Source organism: Acanthopagrus latus, chromosome 12, assembly GCF_904848185.1.
Source record: "Acanthopagrus latus isolate v.2019 chromosome 12, fAcaLat1.1, whole genome shotgun sequence".
NCBI lineage: Eukaryota > Metazoa > Chordata > Actinopteri > Spariformes > Sparidae > Acanthopagrus > Acanthopagrus latus.
The window spans coordinates 12282776-12307167 of NC_051050.1; the positions used below are offsets into that span (position 1 = coordinate 12282776).

Sequence of the window (24392 nt, forward strand, 5' to 3'; positions counted from 1 at the left end):
GCTATGTTAAGCTGCACAATTACCCTTGAGCCTCTCTGCCTCTGTCGGCTGTTTTCAATCCAACTCCATCCCTGCACTCACTCACCTCTAATGCCTATGGCCAAGTCTTGAGAATGGGCTCTTAACCTTCTCTCCTCTCATCGATCCAGCAGCTCGTCTTTCAGTCCCCCCCCCGCTTGTGTCCACGATGTGAATCATAACCCGTCTTTAGACCAATCAGTTACCCTCTTCTTTTTCCCCTCTCCTCTCCACCGCTCTTTTCCCTCACTCACTTCTATTGTCCTTATCTCACCTGGATGTATAAATCATGACAGTGTCCCCTCCCCTCCCCTGCCACCTCCTTTTCTTTCCCCACCTCTTGGGTCCCTGGATGCTGATCATCCCCATGTCCTCAGAGTGGTCTGTCAGCTGGCAGTTGAAGCCTTGGTCCTGGAGAACCGTTCTAATGTGGTTCCAGTTGTGTTCTGCTACACCGCCTCCGATGGCAAGGTAGTATGCATCACCTGGAGCAGAAGAAGGGAAGGAAATGAATAAGGAGTGATTAAATGAAGTATGACAGCTGGAATATCAAAGAACTGACAGTAAAAATTGAAATGAAATGAATAACAGCAGCACATACGTTGACGTCACAATATATAACTTCTATAACTCTTTTCATCCTAAAAACAAACAATCAGAAATGTCAAAGGAAATCACAAGAACAGCAAAGTACAGGCACCAAATTAAAAGACAGGGAAAGGTAGTTTCACAGCAGAGCTGAACGTAATAAACTAATAACTAGCTGTCAGGCAAAAATGGAAATCTGTAAAAGTGTGTCTTAAAATGGGATTTAAAAGCAGAAAAAATGTCAGCAGATCAAATATTAACTGGAAGACCGTTTCAAAGTTGAGGTGCCAGTACAGCAAAAGCTCGATCACCCTTTGGCCTTAACCTTGACTGCAGGACAGCTGGCAGACATACCCAGCAAATCCAAATTTAAGAGGCCTAAAGTCAGGCATTAGGAGTTAAGAGTCACTGGTGTATTCTGGCCTCTAGCCACAGAAAGCCTTGTAAGTCATGAGGAGGATTTTTAAACATATTCTAAGAGACATGGTCAAGCAATAAAAGCAAAGTGAAGCGAGAGTCCAGCTGCGGGGTTCTGCAGTGTCTGAAGGTGAGCCACATCTCGGAAAATTAAATTTCTGTTGTTAAATGATAACATTACGGTCAATGAGTCTGTTGTAACATGATCGAACACTGCTGCTGTGTTCTGTGTAAAGCTCAGCTCACAGTGACCTTAATATGTGGGGGGACCAAGCACTTTTCTCTGCCATCAGAGTTAAAATGCATGAAGTGTTTGTGCAGATTTTTCCTGCTGTTTCTCTCTTAAGTTTGGCTTTTCTTCTGGCTTATTGAAAATTGTGGGGAAAAAAAGCTAGTGGATGAGGAAAGAGATTGAAAAGTAGACAGAATGACTAAAATGGCAAACACAACAACAGATGCAGTCATATACAGCGGAGCAAAACGTTATATTTTGAACTGAAATGACAGAGGGCAGCGACATAATGAATAGAAAGAATAATAGAAGAGAAACAAGAAATCCAAAACAAGATACAACAGAATAAAAAATCTATTTATCTCTCCATCAATGGCTGATGGAGAGATAAACAGAAGAATAACAGTGAGAGGGCAGGAGATATAAACAGTGGAGCAGACACACACACACATACACACACACACACACACACACACACACACACACACACACACACACACACACACACACACACACACACACACACACACACACACACACACACACACACACACACACACACACACACAGTTCTCTGTGTTCCTCACCATTGGACTGCGGTGCCAGGGGCAGGTTGGCAGCACCAGGCTCCAGTCTGCTCACTGTCAGGTCAGCCTCCGCCCCTCCTCTCTTATTCAGCATGCAGGTGTACACGGTGGAGCCTGAAATGCACACAAACACCAACACGAACAATTAATTCTCGTGGCGGGCTTTGTAGGCCAATTTAAAGTGTGCAGTCTGCTGGAACCGAGCCGATGGAAGTCTCCGAGTGAAAAATGAACCCAGATCTGAGGTCAGGCTTCTGTGTGTAACTGAGTCTTTGTGAGTAATTCAGTTTGGAAGCCTTTGTGTGACTGTGCCAGTGTTAATGAGAATGAATCTTTAATACACTCACATGTACTCGCACTTCTTTCACAACTTAAAGGCTTTTAAAAGGGGCATTCATTCATAATCTCATTGTCATTGACGGCAAGCTTGTATAAAGCTGCTTTTACCTCTGTTTTGTTTTTTTAAACTTTACTCTCTGTGTGTTTGTTTTATTCATTTTCCATTAATATGTGTAACTGCCACTCGAACACTTGCTTTGACGGGCTAATGCTTTGCCTCTTTTTGTCATGTTTTTCATTGCTTTTCTCTGTTTCATGCGCCACACAGCCCTGTTTTTGAAAAAATTAAAAAAATAAATATGAACGTTCTTCTTTTTGTAAAAGTGTTGCCAAGGAAACAACTGAAATGTAACCCTCATTGAATGTGACTTCTGAGAACATCACTTCAAGATACTCACAATGACAACATCATAATGATAATTTTCTGATGAATAAAGTCTCTAGCTTATCACTAAAGGGACAAAATAACAACATTTCCGTCATCCGCTGGGCGAAAGCAGCTGATGGCCGCGGTGACATGCTAATAGGTAGCCGCCCCCTGGATGTTCAAGCCTCGTTCTATCATGTGTGTAATGTGTGAGCAAAACACAAATTGGCCTGCTGAGATGTTAGGTATTCTTATAGTGTGTGACCACAGTGTGACCACCCCAATAGCTGTATAATAAGAACTGCAAGCACCAAAAGGAGAGTGACAGACAAAGAGGCCGAGGGCGCATTGTCAGACTTTTTTTTTTTCTTTTTCAAGAAACTAACTTCCTAAGTGGGGTGAGACCTTGCTGTCAGAATGAGTGGCGCACAATAAAGTGAAAGTAGAGGTTATTCCAGCAATTGAATATTGCACCTTAATTACAGTAGGTTTCTAAGCTGTCCAAAAGGAGAAAGACTGCAAAAAGCTGTCAGAGGAGGTTTGAGAGTCAAACCAACTCTCCCTGGCTTTTAAACTACTGGATCTTATTATCTTTTCTATATTTGTTTTTTATCCATCTGCCTTTGGCACTTATCATCTCAGCACGGGTATTTTTTCCCTTTTCCCTCCTACATGTACTTTTACAGATAGCTTCTGATAGCTACAAGTCTCCAGTACAGACAATGTACTCTTTAGTCTGTAGAAGTGATGAAGAAAAATCCTCATTGGGTATTCTGTAAATTAATATTTAACGCTAATGATCAAAACATTGATCTGGTGCTCTATTCTGAGACTGCTCAGTAAATAACTTCCTAATAAATAATAAATACAATAACTTCTGATAAACCAGGTCAATTTCAGGCTTTAATTAAAAACTCGCATACCCAAACCTACACTATATTACCAAAAGTATTCGCTCACCTGCCTTTACTCATTCTATGAACTGAAGTGCCATCCCATTCCTAACTCATAGAATTCAATATGATGTCGGTCCACCTTTTGCAGCTATTACAGCTTCAACTCTTCTGGGAAGACTGTCCACAAGGTTGAGGAGAGTGTTTATAGGAATTTTTGACCATTCTTCCAAAAGCGCATTGGTGAGGTCACACACTGATGTTGGTCGAGAAGGCCTGGCTCTCAGTCTCCGCACTAATTCATCCCAAAGGTGTTCTATCGGGTTCAGGTCAGGACTCTGTGCAGGCCAGTCAAGTTCATCCACACCAGACTCTGTCATCCACGTCTTTATGGACCTTGCTTTGTGCACTGGTGCACAGTCATGTTGGAAGAGGAAGGGGCCCGCTCCAAACTGTTCCCACAAGGTTGGGAGCATGGAATTGTCCAAAATGTTTTGGTATCCTGAAGCATTCAATGTTCCTTTCACTGGAACTAAGGGGCCAAGCCCAGCTCCTGAAAAACAACCCCATACCATAATTCCTCCTCCACCAAATTTCACAGTTGGCACAATGCAATCTGAAATGTACCGTTCTCCTGGCAACCTCCAAACCCAGACTCGTCCATCAGATTGCCAGATGGAAAAGCGTGATTCATCACTCCAGAGAACGCGTCTCCACTGCTCTAGAGGCCAGTGACGGCGTGCTTTACACCATTGCATCCGACGCCTTGCATTGCACTTGGTGATGTGTGGCTTGGCTGCAGCTGCTCGGCCATGGAAACCCATTCCATGAAGCTCTCTGCGTACTGTACTTGGGCTAATCTGAAGGTCACATGAAGTTTGTAGCTCTCTAGCAATTGACTCTGCAGAAAGTCGGCGACCTCTTTGCACTATGCGCTTCAGCATCCGCTGACCCCTCTCCGTCACTTTACGTGGCCTACCACTTCGTGGCTGAGTTGCTGTTGTTCCCAAACGCTTCCATTTTGTTATAATAGAGCTGACAGTTGACTGTGGAATATTTAGGAGCGAGGAAATTTCACGACTGGATTTGTTGCACAAGTGGCATCCTATGACAGTTCCACGCTGGAATTCACTGAGCTCCTGAGAGCGGCCCATTCTTTCACAAATGTCTTGTTTCACAGTCTGCATGCCTGAGTGCTTGAATTTATACACCTGGGGCCAGGCCAAGTGATTAGAACACCTGATTCTGATCATTTGAATGGGTGAGCGAATACTTTTGGTAATATAGTGTATCTCCCCGGCACTGTGTCAGCCCTGGAGAAAGGTCTCATATCGGAATGGGGGGGTGGGGGGTGGGGATGCTCTGGTTGTTTGCATGTCTTTAAACCAATCTCATTCGTCTTGGGTGGTGCTCTACCCAAGATGTAGTGACGGTGCCAGTGCAAAATACTGTCGACCAAGCCAGGGCATTAAACTAGCTACATTCCAGCAAAAGGAAAAAGTAACAGCTGCTAGTTTGTATACGTCCGCAAACAGGTTAGTAACTTTGCGTGTAGGTTTACTGGCTGTTCAGTTGAGTATTACCGTCCGTCCTGATGGTCAAATCAGGTCAAACGGTGTGTTCAAGCTTTCTGCCAATTCATTCGGTGTCGGTGGGTCAGATCTGTTAGGTGGAGTCTCCAGAATCACAGATTTTCATATTCCACACAAGCCTCAAAGGTCGGAAGACAGACCTGAACGGATGTTGGTGTCAACACAGAGGGGAAATATCTTGTTTGGTTGCGAAAACTGACAGTGGGTGAAGTATGAATGTGAGGAGCGTTGTGAAATGAATGTCAGAGCATTTGGAATCCTGTCCGTTTTCACCTCTGGGAACACCTGTCAGAAGATGACAGGCTTTTCATTTTTCTGATAAGTTACGACACAATTCTGGCAATGCAAACTCCTTTCTCATCGCTTAGAACTTATAACCTCTGAGACACTTCATACTGGCATTCTGTATTTGTGGTATTTTGAGATTTTGTGGCTAAGCGGAGCGTCTTGCTAATGTGCTGGCATCTTGCTCAGTCCCTCGATCCATCTTTCTGCCCTCTTCATTCTGTCAATCTTCTCTCCCATCTGTGTCCGCATTCGTGTGTGTGAGTGTGCATGTGTGCGCGCTTGCTTCAGCAAACCGACCCGGCTTCTTGTTAACATCAGCGGTGAACAGCCAATCAGCCGCCTTCTTGGCATCTGGTCCGGTGAGATAGAACTTTCCGAAGTAGGACATGTCAAACACGGCCACGCCGTGTCTACATGAGAGGCACTCGCTCTTAATCTGCATTTTTGGGAAAAACACAAAAACACACGTCCAATTAACGCAGACTCTGACATTAAGTAAAATTGTCTTCCTCTCTTTGCCAAACATGACAAGATGAGTGTGTGTGTACTTGGAGCCAGATCCTTGAAGGAAAACATTCATCGGGGGTGTGAAATCAAGGGGAGAACTAATGGAGAGGTTTTTCGACGTCAAGGTTGATGACTCTCCCCTTGTGGTGCGTCCCCTGAGCTGCTGAGGTAGTTTATATGCGCTTTACGCATCATAAACCTCACTGACTGTTCTGTCATCATTGTCATTTGTCCATGATTGTTATTTCCCAAGAGGACACATGTTCTCTCTCCTCCAGGGAGCCATCAGAGTGTTTAAACTCATCTGGTGACCCTCTTTTGGCATATTTTTGTTTGTCATGAAAAAGGAAGTTGCACGTAATTCAATAAAAAAATAAAAAACACACTTACCACGTCATGATGCGGAGGGAAGTCAAAGGTGTACTCTCTGCCCAGCAACTCGTTGTATTTGTAGTTTGTGTTCTTCTTAATGTCATAAGCACCATAGTAATCATAGTCTATAACCTTTGCAGGAAAAGAGACAGACAAACAATGGGAGGCTAATTAATTATCAGCATTTTTGAGAAAAGCGAAGGACTGGGCCAGATTCTTTCAGTATTGTCCATTATTCAACATGTGGAGGTAAATATTGTGCAGTGTGTATGCGTGCAGTTCCTCACAGGAGCAGGCCCGTCTTTGTTGAACCAGCCGGGTCTCTCCCAGCCATGTCTCTCCTGGAACACACAGCCCTGCTCTGTCAGCACCTAGGACAAACAATCGCACGCACAAACAAAGAGATCAGATCGGTACGCAGAGAACAAACACATGAGGTGGTTCACTGTGGAATCACTGCACCAAAGTTAAGACGATTAAGAAGTTAAGATTTTCTCTTTTTTTCCCATTTAAAAGCCTATTTTCATATTAATGTGAAGCCGTGCATTTGCTCTCACATTCAGCAGCTTCAGTCTGAATATCCCACAGAACTGAGCACATTAGTAGTTGGAGCGACTACGACTGCTGAGCCTAATGATGCAATTTGCAATCACACTGCATCGAAGCCGACGCGAACAAAACGAGGCAAACAAGAGTTTCCAGGCATGCTGGCACTTCTGTGCGGCTGTGCTCGGGCACAGCGGTGCTTTCAGGAACTATCATGTGGCATCACCAATCCATCTTGCCAGGCTTCGAGATGTGTGCTTGTGGCCAAACCACAGTGGTTCAGACCAATAAGCGTCTTGTGAGGAGCTACTGGCAGCTACAGGCATGGTTTGGGTGACGCCTGGCGAGAGAAGGGACTGTTGAGGTCAACAATGGCCGTTTATCAAGAGGTCGGAATAGATGCTGCCACATCATCAGTTATTTTACAATTCTTCATTGAAAGAAGAGCAAAGAAAAGCACTGAAGGCTTTTCTCAATGGAAAGCGTGGTTATCTGTTAAAATAGCTCCCAAGAGCTTTCCTTCTGTTGATATGATTTGTTGAAGTTAGGCCAGACAGTTTGTCCAATCACCTCCCAAGTATATTTTCCAAATAGTTTCCAAGGACGATTTCCCAGATAATCAACTTCTGCCTTGCAATCGATTGCATCATTACTCAAGGGAATTTTCCCGGTTGCTTTTTAGTATCCAAGCCGCACTAATTGATTTTTGAGGCCACCTGGAAGCGGGGGAGGGAGCTCCAACAACGTCGACATGTCATCACCTTATAAAGTTCTTATGTGAGACTTGCTGGCAGACATTAAATATCATACAAGAAATCAATCTAACGTGGAGGGAACGGATGAGTAATGATGGTTAAAAAACCCTCTTTTAGCACAAACTGTTGCGTCTACAGAGCGCTTGTTAATTCCTGACTTCCTGACCAGCCTTGAAATAAGATATTTCACCCTCACCACCCTCCTTGTTAAAATTGACAGTCGCCCACAGTTGGTAGGTATGTTCTGCTATGCTCTGCTCATAGCAGGCAACTAGCTGTCTCTTGCCAAAACTTCCCACACCGAGCTATATTTACCATCCGCGCTACCGGGGTGGAGAAAACGTGTGAGCTGCAGTGTCGGAGATGGCCTGTTTGTGCTCTGAAATAATCTTCCACTGCCTCCTAAAAGTAGACGGTCTCATTATTTGCTCAGGGGCAGCTTCTTATTCATTCTTTAAGTAGCTCTCAGCCATAATACATGCAGTCGTGATTAGGGACAAGAGCTTGTATCTTGAACAGAGGCTCATTTTAAAAAGAAATAATAATTAGGCTTTTTCGTCTTCCCTCCACCATCCCTACATTCATCTCAGGCTCTCCAACAGCAGAAGGGCTAGTTGCTAGGTGATGGCCCTCGATGAGTGATTAGCAGGGGTCTAATGGGCTCGCAGCCGAGGGTTGGACCAGCCCTGTCTCAAAGGGACTGCTCTCTCCTTTGAGCTACAGCTCTGTCTACCTGACAGCAGCTATTTGTGTCTTTTCAGCGCTTGCGTAAAATCCTGGTGTCATGATTATACTTGGCATGATAACACCTGACCCTGCACTTGCCATTGTGCAAAGTGAGGTCTTTTGTCCTGCCTGGAGAAAAGCTGTAACGGTAAGGAATTAAGTCTGCGTTGGACAAAAAGGGCACTGGATCTGCCACAGATGCCTGAAAATAACCCCTGCGTGCCGACACATTAAGGTTTCCATCAGCGTATATGTACATACTTGTGATCAATTCGGGCAAATGGCAAACAGTCACCATATGGCTATTTGAAGATTTGAAGCTGATGCCACACTTTACAAGAAGTGAGGGAAAAGTTTTGCGTCACACTGTAACATGACTGCGTGCGTCAGTGGATTCCTATAGCACAGTACCTACCAGGGTGAGCTGATCTGTGGTTCTGTTCTGGAGAGTTGATGAGAAAATTGACATTTGCTGCGAGGGTGTTATAGTCCTTAAAAAAGGAGGCGTGCGTGTCGTTTGACGTGCATCATGCGTCACTTGTGTGACGCTATTGAAACAGGGAAAGCTCTCTTTAGAAAACCTAGAAGTAATAAACTGACGTCGACAGCATTATTTGCATCATGCTGAAGTTAAAGGATAACTTCACCAATATAAGCCATCAAAGTTTGTTTACAGTCCTCAAAAGCACTTCGTAAATCAGATTGTGCTAAAAACTATGATGATATTGGAGGGGTGATTATATAGACTCTCACATTAGCATGATTAGATTTGTGATAAATGCTGATCAGTTATGTAACTGGTAATGAAAATGACATCACATGACTGTAATAACACCTTTAAAACCAGGAAAATGACAACATCTTTGCCATATCATGATATAACAGTATATACTCTCATATCAAGATAATAACATGTATCATATACATTACCCAGCCCTATTAAATAGATAAATTGTGGGTAATGTAGGCACCAGATTCTTTTGTTCATTTGCTTTTAACCTGTCCATTATGAGTCCACCAGTGGACTGTCTTTTAAATCCTGGTGCCTACACTACCCACAATGCAACTTGGCTACTGAGTGATGTCACTGGCAATTTATTCGATTACATGCAGCTTCCTCCAGAATCATGAAAGGCTTTAAACAATTTTTTTCATACATGCAGCAGTACTCCCTTAGACCTGTAAAAACACTTTAATGTGTAAAAGTGGTGAAGTTACCCTTTAAAGCTTTTTTTCCTTTTTTTTCCTTTGTTTTCCTGATTTTAGCCAAAAACTATTTTGATTTTTTAAAAGAAGAAGATTACTTAAACTGAACACTAATTTCAAGCCCATCCAAAACACATCTAAAAGTTGTATTTTTTAATCCTGTTGCATCAAAAAGCTAGTCATCAAAGTTCACAGCAGCCGAGGTCTAATCCAAAAAGAAATGAATTAGATAATCAATCCAACATTTGTTTATTATGTACAAAGTCCTTCAGAAAAAGCCTGTTAATTAAGCATGAAAGGTGTGAGGGAAGCTAAATACAACAAGCTTTGAGACAGCGGCGGACGTGATCTACAAAACACATCAACAACAGTGCTGATGCCACTTGTGTGACAGTAATCCGTTCTGAAAGAAGGCCTGCATGCGTGAGCGGCGGTAGAAATTGCAACGGTTAAAAGGTAAATGAAGCCTGGAACGGGGGAAAGCAAGACTAAGTGGGTCGTTAATGCATAAAATATGGTGGCGATGCCCATTAGGAGTCTGTGCTGGGCTTAGCAGGGAAACGAAGCTGAAAGACGTCGGAGACCGAAAGCTTAGTGTATCGTGTTGGCACAGATCACATAAATAAATGTAGCTGCTGGGGATAAGTTACACTGCTAACTGCTGTCTGCATGAATCAGCCATTTGCCTCTAAATCTGAGTGGAGAGGACAGGAGGAGAGCGAGCGGGGGGGGGGGGCAGACAGAGAGTTAAACACACCGGAAGAGACGGGGTCAGAGTTTGACAGATGATATCTTTGCAAACACTCGCATCAACGGTACTTCAAGACACGCTCGGCAAATATTCAACGACAGACACAAAGGCATGCGCGCGAATCTGAGCGACTAGAGAGCCCTCCAGTCGGCGTTCAAGCCCAGCACAACCTTGGGTTTGAGCAGCATTGTTTATTGACGATGATTGTTGATTTGCTCCGTTGCCACATCAATGTCCCCAATTATCCAATCAGATGCCGAGGTTACGGGGGTTAATTGAAGGGAAGAAACAGCTGCAGCGCTTTTCTCTCTCAAACAAAACAGATCGCAATAAAAAGGAACAAAGGCGGCAACAGCAGCGACCGCGGTAATCGGGGAAGGAATATGAATAGAAGAGGAAATTGTGTCGGGGAGGACGTCAAAAAACAGAAAAAAGCTGGTGCGAAGAGACACATGAGTGAAGGCCGTGGGTAGATACAGAATGTAGACAAACACTGAGAGAGGAATGAATGGCTGAAGGAGAAAACTCACAAAAGGTAAAGGCGAAAAAGGAGTGAGTCACTCAGCCTCTAAAAATATGAGGAAGTTATTAAGGATGAGGCCGGTCAGACAAAAGGCATCTGACGCTCCTGTGACTTAAGAGAGGTGAACTGGTTTCACCTACGCCAGGAACACCTCGTCAATACGAGTCTAAAAAGTTTCCCCCTCAGCCATACACGAGCCAAAAGGTGTCCGCCAGTCTGAGTCCTGAGGGGTACACACAGCGCTGCCTACACCTTTTCACAGAAAATACAAGTGCTGCTTACCTAACCAACACTGTTTCAACAGAGACAAGGTCACGCTAAATGTATCAGATCTAGGAGGTGTACATATGAATGTGGTCCCTGTAACATAATGCCAGGGAGATGAGACATATACTGTACGTATGAATATACTGATGATGGAGAAAGTAACAGGAACTCCAGATACCAGTTGTTAATATGTCCATCCCCATATATTTGATATTTAACCAATTTTATTCACCTTATTCCGGACTTCTCGAGTTTACCCATGGTTCATAGTGGAGGTTGGTTATGCTCTTCTGGTTGAACTGGTTGAACTCGGTGTTTACGCTAGTGTAGCTGTCATGCTCGCTCTAAAAAAATGGCTTTTAACACAAAGAAAGTGACAAAATGGACAAAAATCGGAGATGGAAACATAGTACGGATGTTTTAAAAGGTCATGAGGACAGTTCTGTAACAGCGCCTCGCCCGTCAATTCTCACTGAAGCAATGACCCAACATTAGCTATACTGACATAGTTAATTATCTTGTATTTTCTGAAGGTGTTGACGGTGAAGAGTTACGCAATTACAAAAGCACAGAAGCATACAACTACCTGCACGGTAACAAAATAGGGAAAGTACTGTTGAAGAAACACACTGAGTTTATATGTCTGAGGGCAGCAGTGGAGCCCAGCCAGAGTGTCAGTCAAGCTAAACATACAGTGTGGATGATGCTGAAGGAAAGTGGAGTCTTGGAGACATGCGGCTGCTTGTGCATTGCTGGGTTAGTCATGCAGCAGCTATTCTGTGGAAGGTATTCATAAACCCAAATATCTCTGTTCTATTGTTTAAACATTGGAACAATTAAATATATTTAAGGACATGAAGTAATTGTGCTTTTATTGCTGAAAAGTACATATGCTTTTGTTCATGCTTTATAGTAATGTCAATAATAGGTGGAGAAATGATGAAGACAGGGTTCCGTGGGCTTTTTATCGACGCAATGGAAGGAACATACACTCTCTTTCGGGATATTTTAGTCTCAATTGTGGCAACCAACAATGCTACATGTTGTTCCTGAGCTCATTTTAAAAACAATTTAGCATTTATGACATAACACTAGTTGTTTTGGCAGCGGCGGTCAGTCATGCAGTTGCAAGGCACCCGGGAAAACGGAAAGCCGCCGGTGGAAGTAGTTATCTGTCACGGGAGCACACAAAGGCTTCTGAAGAAATGAGTGAAAATTCAGACAATAACACACCTTCACACACTAACACACCTTCTTAAATGTTATATAATAAGACTTTCCAGGCCTGATTCTCAAAACTCAAGGAGTTAACCGCATTGTTTGAGACATGCATCAAGATTAATAACTGCAACAACACTGAAATTCATTAGACAAGCTCAAAGACAACAATTAATCAAAGAGACAGAGGCTTGAATGAAGAGTGCCGTGCCAGAACGCAGCCTATTTACTAACATTACAGGGGCTCCTGTATTAAAGCTGCCGTGAGTGATAAGTTTTTTTGGTAAAATGAGTGTTTATCAGCTTTACATTCCAACAGTAATCACTGTTATAGAGTGTTGCATCAGCAGCCTATATCTCTCCTCCCCCCTGCTCATGCCTGCTCATGCAGTAAAAGAGAAAAGGCATTTTCTGGTGTCCTTACCCACGTTATCCAATCAGGACAGAGAACTCAATAAAGAGGCGGTTCTATCTGCTCATGAATACACAGAGAGCAGGATTCTCTTGTTTGCCATCAGAGATCATGCTGCTAGACAGTGGATTTCCTTGTGAAGCGCTCAATTCGCATTTTCAACAACAGACTTCAGGATGTGATTAACGCAAGATCCCCCCCAAATTCATTCATTTTAAATCATAATTTAAGGGCCTGTGGGAACCCTTGAAAATGTGTCAGTATAGAATAGTTATAAAATGAATTCACAATCTGTCCAGGGTTCTTTTTCTGTAATCGCAAAAGCAATTTTACAGAAGTGGAAAGTGAAAGAACACAAAAAATTAATAATTTCTTGGCCAATTAAAGCTGTGGCGCCTCCACGTTTGTGACTCATCACATTTGAAAGGAGTCTGACTAACTCACACCGGAAAGACGCGCATCAGGGCTGCTGCCTTGAACTCTTTCAAAAGGGCTGCGTTTAAGATCAAGCCGCTCGTCTACCTGATGGAAGGGGTCCTTCCTCATGTTCCGGCTGGCAAGCGGCTCATCAAAGGGGAACACCACCGAGTAGTTTTTAGCATAAGACTCGTGGCTCCGCTCTCTGATCCAGCGCTGGTTGTCCGTCAGCGAGTTGTGGAAGCGCCTGAGGTTGTGAGGGAGAGGGGGATTCAAAAAAATTAGCCCTCAGTAAAAGTCACAATCATTCAGACCTCATTGAAGCTTCATCATTATTCCAGTTCCTGCTCCCTTTTGATGAAAATGGCAATTGGAGGCTCAAAACCACACCTTCCTGCGTTACCTGCCGCCGCTCAGATTCTTGTGCACCGACGTACCTGATGTCGTAACCGTACATGTCCTTTTCGGGGCGGCCATGTATGATCCAGTGTGCCAGCTCTCTGCCACAACCGCCACCCAACATCATACCTGAGAAAGACACACAAATGGGACGCAGAAATAATCACGTTCAGACCCTTACAGAAACAACATTAAAAAGGAACAGTTCGCCCTAAAAATCTAAAATGCACATTTTCACTCCTTACTACCCGTGTTTTGGTGCTAGTTTCAGAATCTTGGATTTGGTCATGTTTCAGTATTGTCAGACAAATTTATGAAGGAAATTATACAGTGATTGCACAAAAATAGTTGGATCTACGGTTACAGAAACCACAGTTGGGAAATAAAAGGGAAATCTGAACAAAAAACAGGACCTCTCTCCTCTCCTCTCCTCTCCTCTCCCACTGATGGTCTGTCTGGACGTTTCATTAATCTGGAGAGGAGCACAGCGGTTGCTGTCCTCTGCTGCAAGCCTGTATATGTCATGTGACCTACAGAGGATTGTTTTGACCTTTGTTCCATCATTTGACCCTTGCTCACAGCTGCCCCCGAGCAATCTGACCTCATCGGCTGCAGCGCTCTGTTTCGTTCAACTCCACCAACAAACCAGCGCAGGCAATTCAATATTTCATGCATCCCGTCCCCAAAAACGGCTGGGTTAATGAGCTGCTCCCTTTTAGCAACCCCCTTCCTGTGTTGTGCTGCAATTCATTTGCATACCTCATGTGTACGCGTGTGTGTGTTGTCGTACACACTCTGCAACATCGCTATGCAGCAGCACGGCCAGCGTGTCCTTGCAACCCTCCTTCATCCCCGCCCCCCCAATTCCCTATCTCACAGCATCCCCTCTCCCCATTGCTTCACTCATCTGTGGGTACTGTCACTCGGGGGCCAACCCCTGGGTGGACCTTTGGATGGCAGGATGGGTGGATGGATTGGAGCAGGGGTGGAGGGACAGAGGGAGGAGGGTGGCCGGGGAATGATGGAGCTCTTCCGAGACAACCAGCAAGGCGAGGTGGCGCTGATAAATGTCACCCGATTTGACCGCGCTGATGTCTGAGCGCGCATCTGCGTGTGGACCCTCGCGCTTGTGCTTCCACTCGTCTGGTCGTCACCTCATCTCTGCCTCCGTGCCTCCCCCTCTCCTCTCCCCACTATCTGTGTCTCGCTCTATTATTGTTCAGTTAAGCTTGGCAAACATTTGTTCCTTTCTCTGGAACACTATCTACCACTCCCTCTCTCTCTCTACTCTCTTCTTCATTACTCTCAGATTCTTTTTAGGATACCTGCTCTCTGCCAATCTTGTGACATTTACAGTGATGCCACTTGCAATGGAAAAAAATGCTTCTAAAAATGGGAAAAACATACATAATTGTATATATCTTTTTTCTATAATAGCAGCCATTTTGATTACAGGTGACTTCTTTGGCAAATCAGTGCTAACTTTAACTAAAAATACCTTTTTTTATCAGAGTTTTTTTTTTTTTTGAAGTTTTATTGGAATTCTGGATTTTTTTGATTGGAATTCAGTGTATTTAATAGGCGCAATATGTGAGAATTAAAAAAATTAACTAAAGTTGTCAACAGAATGAGACAACGTTATGTCAAAGACGTCAGCGTGTTGTGTTCCAGATACATTATCTCTGGAAGTTAGCATGCCAACCAGCTAGGCCGAGTAAATCCTGGCTCTTAAAACCCACTCCGAGCTCCAGCCCTGGAGAGCTAGCTGCACAGCTAACTGGGCTAGCTAGCTTAAGGTAGCTAGCTGTTAGCAGTAGCTACAAGTCATATCTGGTGATATGCGTCCCATCAATGGGTGGTCATTTCTTTCATTTTGCACCTTTAACATGCCCACTTGTTGTAGTTTTTTCTTGACATACAACAGCATTTTCTGTCTGCCTGGCACTTATGCGTAGAATCAAAAAGTTGTCAGATGTTTTTTGTGACCAAAAGGTTTTGGTTTGTACCAAACCTAACAACTTGCGCATATTTACTACACTCAACTGTGTAGTAACACATTTACATTTTGAAATGTTTTTCTCATGTACGACTTAAACAAATAAGACCCATTACGTGAAAAAGTCAACTTTAACCATAAAAAAACAGGACATTTGAGGAAATTGGACTGGAAAGACACTGGCAGAAACAGCCTGCGTGTCCCCATCCAGAAGTAAAAAAAATCAACTTACCAGCATCTCTACCAGCAGCTCACTAACTAACACTAGCTTCTTCCCCCCAATTTCCAGTCTTCACGCTTAATGAAGCCAACCTGCTGGTAGGTGTAGATTGGTACATGACAGTGCTACTGACCTCCTCATCTAATTTGCAAATATCATTTTCTCTCTGAAATGTTAAACTATTCAATCCATGGACAGAACAGATTTGAATCAATCCTGCTTCTCTTCTTGAAAGGAAAGCAAACCGTCTCTCAAAATGTCAAACCAAAACTGTTTCACCAGTATTTAATATGAATACATGATAACTTTATATCTTTTTACCTATGTATAAACAAAAGTGTGTTTTGGAGTTTTGAAATGTGTCCTAGGCCCTTACTCATACTAGCTCCTCTCCTCCGGCCTCCATCACCATCAACCCTTCCATTTATCTCAGCACATCTCAGCTTCAGAGGGTCACACTCTTTGCTGTGTGTGTCACTAACTCCATTAAGTCAGTGAAGCCAGTGGTTTCTGATGCCTTCATTGTGCTCTGCCTTAAACACAGGCAATTTTCTGTGCCTTCTAATGTGATGAAAAGCCTCAGCTTGCCATAATACCTGAGAAGGTCCTTATTATGATAATTATGAGCAAGGTGGATAAGAGGTGCAGCAGTTAATCGCAATCAAAGAGCCATCATCACAACAGATAATGCATTATTAAATAAATGCACTTATAAGAGTTCAGCATGATGGTTTTGACACCAGGATAAGAAAGAATAAGTAACCTAAAGTTGCTAAGCAACTAATACAACTGAGTAAGAGTCAGCAGAGTTCCCTGAACGCTTTGAAACTGAAATGAAATCCAACAACTGTAACAAGAGAACTGGAGGCTTAAAAAGTTACAGAGCTCGCAATGATTTCTGAATCCGTCAACTTTGACCCCATGGTGTCTGAATTAGCCGCCCTGTCTTGTCCTGCCTTGAGCCAAAAAAAGAAAAGCTGTGAGTTTGCGTGTGTGCATGGGTTTTTGTGCGATGGAGTGAGATGGACAGAAAACCGTCCCCTTGCCAAAAGGGATGAAGACGCACAGGGGAAAGACAATCACCACGCTCCTCCTTTGATGACAGCTAGGATGTTTTGTTTGTGTGTGTGTACATGCTGAGTGCAAGTGTGTTTGTGTGTGTGTCGGACTAGTGGAAGGCATCTGGAGAATACCTACTGTGCATGACTGGGGGAAAAAAAACCCTGATTATCAAACCACAGTAACCAGGTGCGATACATCGGTGTTGCTAGGCCCATTTTAATGAGCTTGGAGCCAGCATGAAACTTTGGAACTAAGACTAGGGGACGACAGGGCTGTAATATTTTATATGGCTCTGCTCAGATGGGAATGCTGCAATTGAAAATGCATATAAAGGAAAAAGAAAAATGCACAATGTAGCTGCCATCAGACTCAGTTACACGCTTTGATTTTTTTTCATGCCTTTCAGTTAAAGATAAGAATAATTTATATCAAATTTAAGAAAATATTGTGAAGTGAAGACTTGAAAAGCTTGAGGGTTCCTTCTAAACTCGTGGCCAGTGAGCTTATGCAAAGTAATGCGTAGATATCTACATTATCCTGATAGCTATTGGATGAGCTTATGCAAAACTAGTGAATATGCTAACGATCTAGCTAATGGCTAATATGGTACACATTCGAAGTATTTCCATCCTAATAATATTGTTGATGCTATACTGAAAATCATTTGCTAATAAATAGACAATTTACAGAAATTACGATGTTCTGTTGTTTTTGAGAGGAAAACATCACAGAATGAAAAAGTACTTTAAGAGTCTTGGGAGGTTTAATAAACATCTATGTTGAGTAAGTGGATGATTGACGTCCAAGGCAAACGTTACCTGTGCAAAACTGCTACTGGTGCTTCACACGATAAATGACGATGATTTCAAGAAATCAAAAAAGTGCGGCACACATGTTTTGCTCATTGTAATAAACTTTTGTCACATTTTCTCCAAAAATCATTGCGAAATGTGACTTAACGGTCACAGTCTGGAGTATTATTTCATTAATATAATTCATCCATCTGTTCTCATCTTGATTAAACATTTAACAATTGTTGACTGAAAAAAAAACAAACATAAAAACAGATATGAGGCGCTATGTATCTCTGTATGAGTTACATAACGGAGGAACAGAAGTGTGTGAGCCCCTGTTAACATGACAATGGGTAAGAAGACACTAACCGACCTACGACCAGACGGACGGACAGAGTGACTCAGGGATAAGTGGTTGGGTAGTAAGAGAGCGAGAAAAGCGACGGCCGATCAGTAATTAGGGAGAAACTATCATCCGGCTTACAAAAACTACGGCTGAGAAGCAGAAGACGGCAGACGGAGAGTGCGTTACGTGAGCGGTGATAACACTGTTCTCGCTCATTAGTGCTCCACCTCTGCGCACCTCCTCAGCTCTTATCGGGGCAACTTTTTAAGCTCCAGTCAAGTCTTTGGCTCTTAAGCAGAAAAAAAGAAGAAGGCTTTTCTCTTAACCGTCCGTCAGATGCAGATTACTTTACCCTTTACGCCCCCTCTCTCTCTCTCTGGTTTTACAGATTGCCGAGATACTCACACTCTGATGTCAAAGGTACGCTAATGGAGTTAGTAAGAAAGTAATTCTTGACTCGGGTTGTTGTTTGTGCACATGAGTGTGTGTTCTGTAGGACAGACTTGATACGAGAAGCACTCCATTATTCATTTGTGCCTTGAGAGTGTCCACAGAGATCGGCGATGACTGGGGTCAAAAACACTCTTAGGCCGATTCCCCTCCCACCACTTGTTTTCTCCCTGTTTATTGTGCCATACGCTCTCTTTGACCTTCCTCGCTTCACTATCACACTTCTACCGCTTCGTGGCTTCTCCCACGGGAAAGCTCTACACCCTGGAGTGTTTGAAAAGCGCACCGCCGTGAGCGATGCTACTGCTCGTTTCAGTTAAAGATTACGATGTTTGCAATCTCACACTCCCTCTCAACCCCGTGCACTCCCCACTCCTCTCACTTCCTTCCCTCTGGTTTCTTTGACATTGTCTCCTACAATCCTTTCTTTCGATTTTTTTTTTCCTTCACTTACCAGCACTGTTGAAGCCACAGCCCAGGAAGAAACCTCTGACCTCCGGGGCTTCTCCCATCAGCGGCTTATGGTCTGCCGTGAAGGATTCTGGGAGCAGACAGAGAGACAACTGTGTAAATGAGAGTGGCAGCAAATGTAAGATACACCGACTTACCAGAGAGGTAAGGTAAGGACATGTTTTCCCCCAATAATACCGCACCTAATGATATTATTAGTGGTTCATCCATATCTTAAGTCTCATCTTACTGTGCTATTGATGATTGTTAGCTTGGCTATTTGCGGACATCTGCAACACATACATACAATACCTAGATTAAAAAGGATAATTTAATATCTGAAGGCTAGAGAGTTGATATTGATTTTGTTTCCGAGTAATTTAGGAATATATACATATGAATTCACACACACGCTCATGTATCACGACGCACATCAACATGTTCAGCCACATTCCCCTTGACAACCTGAATTTTCTACAAGAAAACAAGTTTAACCTTTAATCTTATCTGCTGAAATGCAACCTTATATCATAAACAATCCTTTTGATGAAGTGCATTATTGAAAAAAAAAAAAAAAAAAATTCTACCATCTATCCTCTCAAGGACGCAAGTGCTCATGCAACCCATAACACTCAGATCACGGCGTGCGATTTCTGCTCCCTCCCCAAGGAGACGGCTGAGGACTCGCTGTGAAAAGTGCTCAACACGCTGCGCTTCTCGTGTAAACACAACACTTGAAACGAAACAAAAGCTAGCATTAGAGTAAAAGGTCACGGGCAAGGAGATGAACCGCAGCAGCGACAGGACTCTGATTAAATCCTCATTTTTATCTCTTTCATTTTATCAGACCTTTATCACCCTCTGAGCTCAGTTTGCTTTCTGGCCTTCATTTATTTTTCCTTACCGTCACGAGAAGATGTTTTAATCGCCGTTTCGTTACTCCCTTTGGCCATGCATCCATTTGCATGTTTATTTGTGTAAATGTATGTTTCAATTTGTCATTTCCTTCATAGACTTATCACCAACAGCTGCATCGCACCGTGATGACGGAAAAAAAATTCAAAATGGACTCTGTATCTGTTCAGGCAGCACAGTTACACACCGGCTCACTCAACCACCGCAACGTGATATTGCCTGCACAGGAAGCCGGGCTTGAGCTAATCAAACAATCTCCTCTACAAACATGAGACGCGGCTAGCTAGTTTAGGTATTCATGAGCCAGCGCGGTATGGGAGCGGAGCATGAGATATTTCGCAGACAGATACATTTCACTTTTAAATTAGAATGTGTCCAATTTAACAAGTGTCATGAAAGTTGCTTGTTCCCTGCTGTAATGCATAAAGAGATTTGCGAGAAGGATTTTGAAGGATTTCCGCAAATAGCTGATGCTTCAGCGGAACTGCTGTTTTTATGTGCGTGTGTGTGTGTGTGTGTACCTGGTCCACAGACGGTGGACTTGATCCCAGTCTTCTCCAGATCAGGAACTCTGTTTATGGCGCCCTCGATATGTTGCATGAATACATCCCAGTCCAGGTCAAACAGGCTGAAGGCAAACTTATCAGACACCTGAGAAATAAACCAAACACAAATACATGGAAAATGAGAAGTATGATATCTTTAAAGATAGCTTGCTGTGTTTTTAAAAAGGGACAGTATGTAAGAGTTGCCCACCTGTCGAATTCATACTCAAAACAAATAAGGAGCAGCATACTGTGTCACCAGAGTAACTGTTAATTGTCTCTCACTGTAACAGCCGTTAGCTAGGTGGCTCAATTAGCCATGCTGCTAGCTGCCCATACTGGGAGCTTGGGGACCAAATGTGCGTTGGTGTTTACATGCTAGCACAGTAGCTTTAGACTGGGAGGGGCTGGAGCTAGCTGGTTAGCAACCTAACCTCTCTGTTACACATTTGTCCAAACGATTATTTCTTCACATTCTGTTGATTATTTTAGCTTATTTCTCAATACTGCCCATTTAGAGACCATCGTTTTTAAGGTCTACGCATCTTCAGAAAAGAATGCTCAGATTTTTAAAACACGTTTTCGCACAGATTTTATGTTTAAAGTCAATTATTTATCATTCTGCAAGGACGCACCCATCTTCGTAAACAGGTTGCTGTTACAAGGGAAACATCTTCCACAGAGAAAGAGTGAATAGAATAAAGAGAAAATGCTAATTACTGACTTATCATGGACTAAAGATCCCTTAAGCAAGCAATAAGCACTAACAAGAGCTTGTCTGGAAGATTGTGTATCATTGTACTGGGTTTTTATTACATTTAGGTTTTAATCTGCAATTTTTCTGGCTACATCAGGGCAACAGCAACAAGTCATCGACATAATAATGACATAATCACCTTTAATGGAGAAATGCTCAGTTTCAGGATCAGAATTTGTTTTTGGGTTACTACTGTAATAGTTTGACATGCTTAATGCTCAAAAAACACATCAGCTTCTCATACTGTCCTGTGCAGCAGCACTAAATTATGCAAATGTGTGACATGGGGACAGTGTGATGTCACAAAGTCACAGAATTGAAGGCAGGACGACTGACGAGGTGTTTCAGGAGCAGTGTTTTCCGTGGGAGAGAGGAGCTTCTGTTGGTGAGGTCTTAGACATTTGACATACTCATCTCTCACTCATCTCTCACCGAATAAACCACCACTACTGCAGTGGACTGTTGACCCTCAAAGCAAATGACATCTAGACAGATGTGCTCCATTTCCCTTTTCTTCCTCATCACTGTTGACAAGCACTTGAGACTTCAGTCCAAGTCGCCACATGTGAGGGCAACACAATCCTGTAGCATCTGTTGAATCAACTCTTTCTCTCCCCACAGAATCAACGTCTGTTGAATCAGACCCTTCCCTCTCAGTTCCCTGTCCAAGCTTTAATTTGCTCCCATCTGGACTTCTGTAACTCCCTCCTCCTTGGTCCGGGCCAGAAGAAATGCAGCCTTTAGCTCCTACAACTCATGCCAAGCAACGAGGACCGCCCTCGCCTTAAAACTCTCCCCCTCCCACACTAATCAGACTGACTCAGGGTGCTGAAATTAAAAAGCCCTGCACACTAGCTTACGCCCTGTGCAGCATTTTTATCTGTCATGTTTGTAGAATGGCAAAAATGCAATTGCCGCTCCTCAGGTAGGCGGTCATTCCAAGTCACTGCAGACGTATCATGGCTAGAGCGTCACATATATTCAATATAAGTGATTCTTTTGAGAAAGGAGGAGAAAGGACTTCCTGCGGTTTCACAATTAGCGTCAGCATTGACACTTTCGGTTTAGATTAAGACTTAAATGTTATGGGGATGTGCCTGCTGACGGTGGCTGCTTTCATGTGAACAAAGAGTTTCCACGTTATTACGGAGGGCTGACACTCAAACTGGAGTATCTGAGGGAGCGGCGCTCTTTGTCCGGGACTCGGCACTCTCTCAATCCCTCGCAAGCCATCGATCCCGCTCATCTTCACTCAGTAGGCATCCACTATTCTCTCCGTCTACCCGCTAATTCTCCTTTCTGTATCTCCTCTTTCTTCCTCCATCCGCCCCAAGACATCAAAGCGATGCTCGGCTGCAGAACGGGAACAAAAGGTGCCGCTTCTGCACAAAGAGATCCTCTAAAATGTAAAACCAGCGAGGAGTCTGTCGCCAGACCGAAAGAGAGAGAGAGAGTCATGAAGTCTGACAGGCAAGAAGATACTATCGGTGTCCTGCAAAAACCCTTTAATAAAGACTTTCTAAATATAGATCTATAACTTACATTTGGGATCGATGCCTTTGATAAAAAACTGGGACCCATCCTCTGCTTGGTAATTTCATCGAAGTTTTACGACTCCAGGTATTTTTGATGAGGCCTATCCTTTAACATGAACAGACAGTAACGTAACTCGTGTAAGAGCACACCCTTTAAGCCCGGGGTAACAAACTGTTCCCAGAAACCCATCTTTGAGAGAAAAGTGCACATCCATTAAGACCAAGACCACCTGTGGGTTCCGAGGCTTTTACAAAAAGGGCAATCTCTAAAGTCAAGAACCTCTTTAGAGTCAGCGTGTGCAAGAAAGAACCGCCTGTACGATCGCTGTTAGAGTTGCCAAAGAGCCGTTTGAATAATTTGACTTCACAGCCTTTTTGTAATTTCAGAACTTTCGCGGAAACGCTTGGGTTTTAATGCTGCAATAAAAAGAGATTTTCACCAGTCGTGGCGCTGAAAAGGTTTGTGGGTGGCGCTAAGTCATTAAGAATCCATGGGTTTATCTCCCTCGGTGCCTGTATTACGCTCATCAATCTGCCTATTAGCGATGAAATATCTGGCGTGCAGGCAATAAAACACTCGAGTTTCACCAGGGATGACAGCACAATGCAAGCTAGGTACGTTTTTCGGAAAATGTCTTTTTATAAATGTGACAACCTCTTTTAAAACGTGCCACTGTTTAATCCCGTCCTTTGGCGAAGCAATGAAAGAAGTTGTAGTGCTTCAGTTGTTCAATACTAATAAATACTGCCTTCAGTGCAAAGCACATACAATTTAGTCTGAACTGGAAAGTATTGAATTTAATAGTCATCTATTTCCATAGAAGTTTCTATTCTATTCATTCATTTGTGCAGGGTTTTTTTGGAGCTTAGGGAAGGACAGCTGGATGTCCATCCTATGATCTGGTGTTGTACAATGACAATTCAGTTCAATTTGAATGATACATTTACTTTATGTGCGGAGATATAAAGAGATATATTTAGTCAGCTTTATTCCACGTGATATTTTTAACCTTTGGACGGAGCCAAGGAAAGTGTTTCTGCCGCCTCCAGTCTTCACGCTAAGGTAACATTATGTTCTCCCCCCTCTTTAAGACAGAGGGGGAATACAGAGCCGCAGCTATGGACATTATGAGAAAACTGATGTATTGTTTGAGCAATAAAGCTTGTAAACCTGTTCCAGCAGTAACTCAAGATAAAATTATTAACTTGGAAATTGGCAAAATATTTCTCCTTTGAAGTCTTCAATGCAGCACTTTTACCTGCAATCAAGTAATGCTATATTATGATATTGCTACTTTTACAGAACAAAGGATTCCAATATTCATTCCACCACTGTGGGAAAAGAGTAGTGAATACACACACACACACGCTTTTATGAGTCCTGTTATGACAACAGTTTGACCTCCAAGCTAATACGGCAGCAAGTAATGAATGACTAGGGAAAGTAAAACAGACTTAATAAGAGATGAGGTCAAACTGACAGAGGGAATGAGAAGTACATAAACAGAATTAAACTTTATTCGCCTTCCTAAGTGAAGTGTTTGATTTCATGTCGGACAAGACAGACGGGCGCGTGGTGCCCCTCACACAGACAGTCAATACTTTGGGTTTCAGAGTCTCAAAGGCTATCGACAGAATGAGACTGTTAACGATTCAGAATCGCATTCCAAGCTTACGTCATCCCAGAAGATGGGGTTGTGCTCATAACCACCAACCGACAGGGCGTCACCTTGGAGGCGCAGGTACACTGATGCATCGTGGTCCCTGACGTTCGGCATGTTCTGCGAAGAGTGAAAAAAAACATGAATTAGTCCAAGCACAATGTGCTACAGCAACAACCTGATGGGTAGACTGACCGTCACACAAAGAGGAGGATTAACTGTTTTCTTTATTTTATTTCTT

The 24392-nt window shown here is 43.2% G+C and overlaps 1 protein-coding gene across 4 annotated transcripts in view; it reads right to left on the reverse strand.

Moving 5' to 3' along the window:
* sardh (sarcosine dehydrogenase) overlaps positions 1–24392 on the reverse strand; it is a 51984-nt gene that overhangs the window by 17953 nt on the left and 9639 nt on the right. For all 4 annotated transcript variants that reach the window (XR_005078262.1, XM_037117966.1, XM_037117965.1 and 1 more), the window contains 10 exons: positions 24167–24271; positions 20175–20304; positions 18743–18829; positions 13459–13549; positions 13127–13268; positions 6488–6571; positions 6219–6332; positions 5619–5757; positions 1843–1956; positions 356–503 (listed from right to left, as the gene is read on the reverse strand). Coding sequence is in view for 3 of the 4 variants with exons in the window: in XM_037117966.1 (XP_036973861.1) it covers positions 356–503; positions 1843–1956; positions 5619–5757; positions 6219–6332; positions 6488–6571; positions 13127–13268; positions 13459–13549; positions 18743–18829; positions 20175–20304; positions 24167–24271 (1154 nt within the window). In the remaining variant the exon portion in view is untranslated. The remainder of the gene's footprint in view (positions 1–355; positions 504–1842; positions 1957–5618; positions 5758–6218; positions 6333–6487; positions 6572–13126; positions 13269–13458; positions 13550–18742; positions 18830–20174; positions 20305–24166; positions 24272–24392) is intronic.